The sequence below is a fragment of the Salmo salar genome, chromosome ssa23 (genome assembly GCF_905237065.1).
Source record: "Salmo salar chromosome ssa23, Ssal_v3.1, whole genome shotgun sequence".
NCBI classification, from domain to species: Eukaryota; Metazoa; Chordata; class Actinopteri; order Salmoniformes; family Salmonidae; genus Salmo; species Salmo salar.
In genome coordinates, this window is record NC_059464.1 from 26,741,072 (window position 1) to 26,751,738 (window position 10,667).

General features: G+C 41.5%; 1 protein-coding gene across 2 annotated transcripts in view; it reads left to right on the plus strand.

Annotated features, from left to right (window-relative positions):
* The window catches only part of LOC106584321 (oxysterol-binding protein-related protein 9), a 38,417-nt gene that overhangs the window by 24,893 nt on the left and 2,857 nt on the right, over positions 1-10,667 (plus strand). The window contains exons 7-23 of one of the 2 annotated variants that reach the window (XM_045706022.1): positions 469-498; positions 597-647; positions 1,336-1,374; positions 2,915-3,005; positions 3,554-3,658; positions 4,159-4,318; positions 4,562-4,674; positions 4,911-5,026; positions 5,101-5,186; positions 5,338-5,515; positions 5,981-6,063; positions 6,161-6,273; positions 6,469-6,532; positions 7,000-7,140; positions 7,282-7,360; positions 7,594-7,685; positions 7,905-8,040. In XM_045706022.1, the coding sequence (XP_045561978.1) occupies positions 469-498; positions 597-647; positions 1,336-1,374; positions 2,915-3,005; positions 3,554-3,658; positions 4,159-4,318; positions 4,562-4,674; positions 4,911-5,026; positions 5,101-5,186; positions 5,338-5,515; positions 5,981-6,063; positions 6,161-6,273; positions 6,469-6,532; positions 7,000-7,140; positions 7,282-7,360; positions 7,594-7,685; positions 7,905-8,040 (1,677 nt within the window). Of the gene's footprint in view, positions 1-468; positions 499-596; positions 648-1,335; positions 1,375-2,914; positions 3,006-3,553; positions 3,659-4,158; positions 4,319-4,561; positions 4,675-4,910; positions 5,027-5,100; positions 5,187-5,337; positions 5,525-5,980; positions 6,064-6,160; positions 6,274-6,468; positions 6,533-6,999; positions 7,141-7,281; positions 7,361-7,593; positions 7,686-7,904; positions 8,041-10,667 lie in introns of both variants that reach the window. The other variant, XM_045706023.1, reaches the window with a different exon arrangement.

Sequence of the window (10,667 nt, forward strand, 5' to 3'; positions counted from 1 at the left end):
AGCACACAACTGAGGATGTTTAAGAAAATTTATATAAAATACATGTGTGAATAACTAGCTTACTAACATTTACAAATGTGGGAGTAATGAGTTAATAAATGGTGAGCAAACAGGTTGTAAATTCCTTAGCTGTGATTCACTTCCTTATTGAGATCCTGAGTTTGGTTTTTGGTCAGTTTGTAACATTTAAACTCTGTAGCTTATTTAAAATGTTGAGGACAATGGCCTATTATGTAGTGATGAACATAGAACCCAGCTATAGATGGAATGTCATCATTGCTCGTCCAGTCTAATTCCATGGTTGTGGAAGAGTTTGAACAAAACTGTTTCCGTGTTGGTTTCACTGTGCCGATCTTTCTCAATCCATGATTTACCTAACTTTCAGTCATGATTTCCAAGTCTCGTCAGGTGTTGAAACAATGTCTGAAGTGAAACAGCCATTTGTAAATGGTTTCTCCCCTTTCTTAGAAAATTGAACATTTGAAGGAAACCACATGTGTAAGTAAAACCCCATTTTAAATGTCCTTATTTTCAGAATCATCTCCTGTTGGAGGTTGAGTGTGGTGTTTTATTGTCTGTGCTGTTTCTCTTTTCAGAGTATGGTAGAGTCCATCAAGCACTGTATTGTATTGCTGCAGATTGCCAAGGTAAAAAGGGTTCATTCCTTTGACTGTTGGGCAGGGGTAGGCAATATTTTTGGCTCGAGGGCCACATCAGGATTTCAAAAATCAGAGGAAGGCTGCAGAGATTGTTTTCTAACTGATTTGTTCGTCAAAAGCGAGCCAAGAAAAGGTCAGTTGTTTGAAAACGTATAGATCCTTTATAATTTCAACATACTTTCTATCTAGTTTTAGATGTTCAAGAGTGGCCTGGAGTGTTTTTTTATTTTTTATTTAACCCAAATGAAAAATAATCTAAAACCCGCTGGCCAGATCAAACGGGCAACCAACCGGCAAGCCGTATGTTGCCCACCCCTGGTGTTGGGGCTCTCATTGCATTACTGTCATGTCATTGTTGTGAGAACATCACGGTGCACTGCTTGTTTTAGCCATGCCAGTAGTTTTCCACTTGACTACAGCCTGGGTTGTAGTTTATTGTGGGCAGTTTGCTACATTCCATTAGGTTCCATTTTGAGATTTTGGAGAGGTGATCCTCTCACACTCGATCATCCTTGAGCTCATAATGCTTTACTTGTTATGTTGGCATAAACAATGCTCTGACTTTCTAAATGACTTAACTGGTTTCTTGAAACAGAAGCTCTTAATAAGCTCATATCATCATTACATACAAACAATTGAGCCATCCTAAGTAACGTTTTCTTTTCAAAATTTTAAGGATCAAAGTAACGAACAGCAACACGCAAACGGACTGATAGTAAGTTTTGACGTTCTCTGTCCATAAGAAAAATCTAGATCAACCAAACCTCTATTCTTCTTTTCCACTCAATTCACTCTGAACTATAGAAAAGAAGACAAATCAGATATGGAACAATGCATGCCATTTAATAAATGGCTTTATCTGGTATATTGCTCTTTCCTTTGCCACTCCCCTTTTCCAGCTGAATGTCCTTAGCTTTTCTGTTGCTGATAATAGTTGGGTACTTTTCTCTTTACCCCTCATTTTAGACACAACATCATTCTGCTTCTTTTATGACGTGCGTGTTTACGAGTGTGTGAGTGCGCTTATACCCTCCCCCCAACTCGCCATCGATTTCTCCTTACTGTGCATGCCTATTGAACCATCAAGGACTAATAGATGTCAACCCATCAAAGGCTGTTTACTGGCTTTACTCTCTTCCCATAGATGTTTTTAAGTCAGAATCCCATAGGATCAGCCCGCCAGGCTCGTCTTGTGGCTCGTCTTGTGAGAGTAGTCTCTCTGGCCATTAGCGTTACATGTGTAGACCCTCTTCTAACCATGGCTTAAGCACTCTATAGCTCTAACCCTTTCCCTCTACCTGCACTAGAGGCATCCTTCGCTGTTGATTTAATCTCTAGCTAGCGAGGCCACACTGGTTTGATTTGATTTGGTTCCACCACGATGGAGCGGCAACACTTCTGTAATTGGCTATAATTAGGCGTGACTGCCTTACTTTCCAGAAGAAATCCTCTCCCAAATCTCACTCTGACCCCAGATCAAAAGGGCAGAGAGGACTTACTTTAATTCACTGCATGCCTTCATTTTTCTTGGCTAGTTTCATATTTCCACTTTCCTGACTCCTCTAAAGGTCCTTCATTGAAGTGGTACTTCTGTCTGCTCAGTAGAGTAGTGTGACATCTTCCATTCTGCTCGGTGCCCACACTGAGCATCAGACCACTCTCGTCTTCACGCTGTCTGTCATCCCTCAGCATGCTGCTCCCACCACACTGTTGTGTTCTGAAATTGTGGTGGTCTTGATGAATTCTGGCCTCTCTTCTAGTTTTTGCTGTTGACAGAGTCACACAGGGTCAAATGTATCACTGACCCATAAAGCTATGGCAGCAGTGCACTTGGTATAGTGTGTAGAGAGATATCGGCCATAGAGAAATGTAGCTTGAGCATGTGGTTTTCACTTCACAGGATCATTTCAATAGGGGACACGTTATGCCATCACATTCTGTAGTTAACTGGAATGTGTTTTGTCCGATTTTGCAGGGCTGCAACTATGCTGGATAGTATTAGGTTACAGTAAGTGTTGTGCTATAAGTAGGTAGATATTGATTAGGTAGAACTTAATTAACCAATATTTCCCGGAAGCAGAGTGAAAGGTAATTGATCTTTCCAGTCATTAGCAGTGTGTATTTTATTTTGTCATGATAGTCTGCTCTGTGTTGTTGCATTAAGTATTACTACAGATTGCGTTCTGGAGCGATGTGAGTTGCAAATGTAGCTTTTATGTTTTAAGACTGGCACCGTTTTGTCTCGCCCTGTACAGAGCACCATCAACCCAGTGGATGGGATATTTCCGCCTCTGGACGCTTCTTTAGTCAATTTAGCCATGCCAACACAGACCACCCTCCCCACAGGTACAGTATACAGAGAGACACAATCCCATCTACAGTCCTATCAGAAAGATTTGTCCATCAGAATAATAATACCCCTTTTGAGTCCACATACTGATATTGCTGACATGGGGCGTTATTTATTCTTTTTTTTTTTTACAATTTTTTTATTTCATGGACATAGAATAGCCTTGGATTGAATACTTTCAGATTTCTGTACCTGATGAATGTTTATTTCCTGAAACCACCTCTACAGTGCCACCTGGTGTGCTTGAATCTCTGACTCATCATGTCTACTTGGCCATGAACTTTTCCCAATGTAGAGCAATCGAAATTGGACACAAAAATCCGATTCCAAATCTAGACCCCATGTTGGCACAGTCTGGTGACATTATCATTCTCACAGTCATAGGTTTATATTAGTCTGACTGCTTTGCGGTTTTTGTGTGATTTGAAAAGCGATTTCCCACATAGGTCTGTAATGACATTGTATCTGTTGCATCATAAATCAGTGTTGTTCTAAAGCCAGAGCGTTCTCCTTTTTCTCTCGTCGTCTTTCTTTCTTTCTGTAGATGGCTCTCAGATGTGTAAAGGAGAACAGCGGCCCTCCACTCTACCGGTGGGGGCTGTTGTCACGTTGATGGGCAGTCTGCAGACTCCGACCCCCAACAGCACAGGTCAGAGGTCACCTCACTTTAGTGGTCAGGTCATCAACACTGCTAGCAGCGGTACCGGACAAACATTGTGTTATGTACCGAGCACTTGCATTTAGGGACTTGATTATCATGTCATATAACTGCATTGATTTTATGTACATTTGTGAAACTCATCGGAGTACACATACATTGACATTTTCACTGGCATTTTTTCATTTACAAAAATTTTCTAAAATGGGTTATTTTGGAGGGTCTTGCCTGTTTCCAATCCTGCCGATGCTGCCAAATAAATCCTGTGCTGTGCACTAAGGAAGAAGCATGGGAACACACATTGCACTGCAGGGGAGATTATGCAAGGAACAAACTCCTCATGGGAGTGTGGGAACGATGTGAGCAGACAAAGGGTGATCACTGACAAGAAAGACCCGACATGGAGCCTCTGTATTGTTGAGTTTAAAGCAGTTCTAATTGTTTATGTACAAGAGTAAATAAACTCACGTCTCTCTGTCTGTTTATTTCAGGGAGTGGCCCCTCGGACCCCAGCAGCAGCGGTGCCTCTCCCAGTCACATGACCATCCCCTCCCACTCTGTCCCTGACTTCTCCTACTCCAGCAGCGAAGACGAGTTCTACGACGCTGACGAGTTCTACCAGAACAGCACATCTCCCAAGCACCTTCTAGAGTGAGTGTGTATACTGTCTTTATCATAATCCATTCATACCACAGTTACTGGTGTTTACAGGGACCAAGGACGGGGAGGGGAGGGAGGTTGTCCACCTCACCACATACTCGCTCTATACTTCATTATCATATAAGCTGATTGTGTTTTGCTGGAGGTGTGTTTATATCCTGTGCCTTTTATTTATTTCCTGTCAGGTAATAAGTTATTTCTTTTCATCTCTCCCTCCATCCTCTTCTCTGTCAGTTCCTCTCGGCCTCCTGCTGCCTTGCCTCACAGCGATGACGGAACAGTGCTGAAACGTCCAGACACTAACGAGTCCCTCAACTCCTCCATGTCTAACGGCACCACTGATGCAGGTGATTCACACATGAACGCACACAAATTCACACACGCACATTGCCCTACTTATCCACGCACGTGTCTACCCCAAACAAGAAGCTATTTTTATGGAACAACATCACACATTCTGTTCCTGTCCTATTTTGGTGGATGTTTTATTTAGTAACAGAAAAGAGGACATCAGGATGTCCTGTATCAGTGGTGTTTGGCCTACTGTAGGTGTTTTAAACTGCCTACCGTCTGCTCTGGTCAGATCAATTTGACAGCCATGATGACGAGGCAGAGGATCATGGGGAGTCTGTGGAGGAGCACAAGAGTGTAATCATGCACCTGCTGTCCCAGGTGCGGCTGGGCATGGATCTCACCAAGGTAAAAGCTTTCCGTCTGTCCGCCCGTCTCTCGTCGTCTCTCTCTTGCTGACTGCTTTCTTTTCTCTCTCTCAGGTGGTCCTGCCCACATTTATCTTGGAGAGGAGGTCTTTGCTGGAGATGTACGCTGACTTCTTTGCACATCCGGATTTGTTTGTCAGGTACACCACTTCAAACAGTCCCCCAAAATAACAACAACATTGCTTTTCAGAATCCCCCCCATTTCCATTGAGGGCATTCTGCACAGATGTGTTCAGGTGGTGCCACAACTTTTCCATTCAGTGGTGTGACGGCTGATGTTTTCATCCCCAGTATCGCAGATCAGCTGGAGCCCAAAGAGCGCATGGTGCAGGTGGTGAAGTGGTACATGTCAGCCTTCCATGCGGGGAGGAAAAGCTCAGTGGCCAAGAAACCTTACAACCCCATCCTGGGAGAGGTCTTCTTCTGCCACTGGGACCTGCCTTCAGAGAGCGAGGAGCCCACCACAATGGTGAGTGTTGTACCACAGTAAAGACTGACAACTTATATTCATTTGATTTATATGCTGGTTTTTAGTAATACTTTAATTAAGCAATAAGGCATGAGGAGTGGGTGTGGTATATGGCCAATATACCACTGCTAAGGGCTGTTCTTAGGCATGGTGCAGCGGAGTTCCTGGATACAGCCCTTAGCCGTGGTATATTGGCCATATACCACAAGCCCCCGAGGTGCCTTATTGCTATTATAAACTGGTTACCAATGTAATTAGAATAGTACAAATAAATGTTTTATCATACCCGTGGTATACGGTCTGATATACCACGGCTGCCAGCCCAATCAGCATTCAGGGCTCGAACCACCCAGTTTATAATCAATGTTATGTTTTGTGATACTGAGGCAAGTGTTTTTAATTGTTTCATCAAGCCTTTACTAATAAATTAATGTTTACCTCCCGACCCCTCCTCCCACTCCTCAGGAGCCATCGTCAGAGGGTCCGGTGCCATGGTCTTCAGCCAACAGTGTGTCTTTTGTAGCAGAGCAGGTCTCTCATCACCCCCCCCAGTGAGTCGTCCCCCCCCCCTTCAATATTTTACCCAGTTGTCAGAGTACCAGAGCCATACATGTTAACTGTACTGTTGCTTTTCCTCTTCCTTGTAGTTTCTGCATTCTACGCAGAGTGTCTCAGAAAAAAGATTCAGTTCAACGCCCACATTTGGACCAAGTCAAAGTTCTTAGGAATGTCAATTGGAGTGCACAATATTGGCCAGGGTAAGACATTGCTTCAAGCACTTAGGATTTCTGTTAACATCAAATATTTACCAACTACTATACATGGGAACACTTCTTTAGCTCACATAGTCCAAAACATTTCTCCTAATAAGATACAATAAAATACCACACACGTACAAAACGTTTGTGTTTTGTGTATTCTGAAGTGTGTGTGCTTCCCCATCTCTCCTCCAGGATGTGTGTCCTGTCTGGAACATGATGAGCACTACATACTCACCTTTCCCAATGGATATGGCAGGTAGGGTCATGCTTGAAGAGTAATTACAAAAACTGGGTAGTTCGAGCCCTGAATGCTGATTGGCTGACAGCCATGGTATATCAGACCGTATACCACGGGTTTGACAAAACATGTATTTTTACTGCTCTAATTACGTTGGTAACCAGTTTATAATAGCAATAAGGCACCTCGGGCGTTTGTGGTATCCAGGCACTCTGCGTTGCATTGTGAATAAGAACAGCCTTTAGCCGTGGTATATTGCCCACATACCACACCTCCTCGGGCCTTATTTCTTAAATGACACACACTATCACAGTGTCTCAAGTTTGTGGTACTGGAAATAAAATATCCATTTCAATTCACAATAAAACAGAATTACAGCACACACCAATTTACTGTATATCTAAAGTGAGTGTGTATAAATGGGTATAAGTTGCTATCTGGATTCCCTGACCTGACATGTAGTGGGGTGCTCCTTCTCTCTTCAGGTCGATCCTGACTGTCCCATGGGTGGAGTTGGGTGGAGAGTGTAACATCAACTGCTCCAAAACGGGCTACAGTGCCAGCATCGTGTTTCACACTAAGCCCTTCTACGGTGGCAAGAAGCACAGGATCACCGCTGAGATCTTGTAAGGGGATTTTGTTATTTGTAATCATCCACGTAGTGTTAGCCTGTTCTTGCTTTATTAACTGTGCTCACAGCAGTATATATAAAAAAAAATTGGTTGTGATGTTAGTTAGTTAAATATTACAAATGTGTTTGTTTGCAGTCCTCCCAATGACAAGAAATCATTCTGCTCCATTGAAGGAGAGTGGAATGGAGTGATGTACGCTAAGTGGGCATCTGGGGTGAGTTCAGTTAAAAAAAAAAATGGATCTCTGCTGGATATCAATGTGTTAATAGGTGATTCAGGAAAGGATTGTTGTTTTAAGGACATGACTATGTTCCATGTTTTTAATCCCTGACCTCAACATGTTCTCACTGAAGGTTGACCTTGTACATAAAAAAACAATATAGAAAGTGTTACAATTTTAATACACTTTCAACCCAAACTTTTTTTATCTCTTGAATTTGAATCCAGGAAAACTCCTTGTTCATTGACACAAAGAAAATGGGCTGTATCAAGAAGAAGGTGAGGAAGTTGGAGGACCAGCTGGAGTACGAGTCCCGCAGGTGAGAAGTCTCTCTATTCATTTTATTATGGGCAGTAATAAGTGACTGTTTTGTGTTCTGTCCAGTCGCCTTTCTGTGGACTAGGGGGTAGTAGCTCCTGTCATGGCATCCAGTTTAATATGACTATCAATCCAGCCAGGCACAAAATTATCAGATTTAGTAATATATTTATTTAGTTTGGTCCGGAACCTCAAGTCACTGTTTGTGTTTGACCCTCAGCCTTTGGAAGGATGTGACGGTCAGCCTGAAGTCGAGAGACATCGATGCAGCAACGGAAGCCAAGCACAGGCTGGAGGAGAAGCAAAGGGGCGAGGCCAGGGAGAGGAAGGAGAATGAAATGCAGTGGGAAACTAGGGTGAGTGTGCCTGTTCTTATCACACATCTTCAGAGCCCTGAAAGCAATATTAACGGCCAGCCAGTCAATATCAAGGTTAATAGTTCACGGTCATGATGATTGTATTTATTTTGATGGAAAGTATATGACTCATAGGGTGGCTCGCTTGCTTGTAAAAATAGTTGTGTTAATTGCAAATGTGCCTTCAGAATGTATTCACACCCCTTGACTTTCTCCACATTTTGTTGTATTAAAGTGGGATTCAAATGTATATAATTGTAATTTGTCAACGATCTACATAAAATACTCTGTCAAAGTAGAAGAGATTATAATGTCTTGATGTAGTTAAGTATTCAACCCCCTGAGTCAATACATGTTAGAATCACCTTTGGCAGCGATTACAGCTGTGAATCTTTCTGGGAACATTTTTAAGAGCTTCCGCACCTGGATTGTGCAACATTTGCCCATTTTACTCTTTTAAATATTCTTCAAGATCTGTCAAATTGGTTGTTGATCATTGCTATACAACCATTTTCATGTCTTGCAATAGATTTTCAAGTAGATTTTAGTCAAAACTGTAACTTGATCACTCAGGAATATTCACTGTCCTCTTGGTAAGCAACTCCAGTGTAGATTTGGCCTTGTGTTTTAGGTTATTGTCCTGCTGAAAGGTGAATTTATCTCCCAGTGTCTGGTGGAAAGCAGACTGAACCAGGTTTTCCTCTAGGATTCTGCATGTGCTTAACTCCATTCCATTTCTTTTTTACCCTGAAAAGCTCCACAGTCCTTAAAGATTATAAGCATACCCATAACATAATGCAGCCACTATGCTTGAAAATATGGAGAGTGGTACTAATGTGTTGTATTGGATTTGCCCCAAACATAACACAAAAGTTTATTACTTTGCCACATTTTTTTATAGGATTATTTTAATGCGTTTTTGCAAACAGGATGCATGTTTTGGAATATTTTTTTTATTCTATAGAGGCTTCGTTCTTTTCACTCTGTCAATTAGGTTAGTATTGTGGAGTAACTACAATTTTTATTTCACCTTTATTTAACCAGGTAAGCTAGTTGAGAACAAGTTCTCATTTACAGCTGCGACCTGGCCAAGATAAAGCAAAGCAGTGCGACAGAAACAACACAGAGTTACACATGGAATAAACAAGCGTACAGTCAATAACACAATACAAAATTTAAAAAAGTCTATATACAGTGTGTGCAAATGGCATGAGGAGGTATGGCAATAAATAGGCCATAGTAGCAAAGTAATTACAATTTAGCAGATTAACACTGCAGTGATAGATGAGCAGATGATGGTGTGTAAGTAGTGATACTGGTGTGCAAAAGAGCAGCAAAGTAAATAACAATATGGGGATGAGGTAAGTAGATTGGGTGGGCTATTTACAGATGGACTATGTACAGCTGCAGAGATCGGTTAGCTGCTCAGATAGCTGATGTTTAAAATTAGTGAGAGAAATTTAATTCTCCAGCTTCAGCGATTTTTGTCACTGTCAGCAGAGAACTGGAAGGAAAGGCGGCCAAAGGAGGTGTTGTTGATCCATCCTCAGTTTTCTCCTATCACAGCCATTAACCTCTCTTGGGCACCCACGTTTCACACTATTCAACAGCCAGTGAAAAATCAGAGCGCCAAATTCAAAACCACAAAATGTCATAATTCAAAGTTATCAAACATACGACTATTTTACACCATTTTAAAGGTACACGTCTCTTTAATGTAACCACATTGTCCGATTTCAAAAAGGCTTTATGGCGAAAGCATAACGTTAGATTATGTTAGGACAGTTCCAACACAAGAAAAAGCAGACAGACATTTTCCTAGCAAGGACAGGCGTCACAATAACCAGAAAACCAGCTAAAATGATGCACTAACCTTTGACGATCTTCATCAGATGACACTCCTAGGACATCATGTTACACAATACATGCATTTTTTGTTCGATAAAGTTCATATTTATATCCATAAACCCCATTTTTACATTGGCGCTTGATGTTCAGAAAATATTTTGCCTCCAATACTGCCGGTGAATCAGCACAACAATTTACAAAAATACTCACCATAAACGTTGATAAAATATTAAACTGTTATTCAAAGAATTATAGATGAACATCACCTTTATGCAAACGCTGTGACAGATTTCAAAAAAGCTTCACGAGGAAAGCACACTGCAATAATCTGAGTACTGCGCTCAGAAAAATACACTAGGCCATACAGATACCCGCCATTTTGGAGTCATCTAAAATCATAAATAGCATTAGAAATATTCACTTACCTTTGATCTTCATCAGAAGGCACTTCCAGTAATCCCAGGTCCACAATAAATGTTGCTTTGTTCGATAAAGTCCATAATTTATGTCCAAATAGCTCCTTGTTGTTAGCGTGTTCAGTAAGCTACTCCAAGTGTAGGAAGTGCGCGTAAAATGTCACGACGAAAAGTTAAAAAAGTAATATTTACGTTCGTTCAAACATGTCAAACGTTGTAGAGCATCAATCTTTAGGGCCTTTATCACTTAGAACTTCAATAATATTCCAACCGGACGATTCCATTGTCTTGAAAAACATTTTAGAACACAGCTACCTCTCATGTGATTGCGCGCCAATGAACTGATGTCCTTCCCTGGGTCAC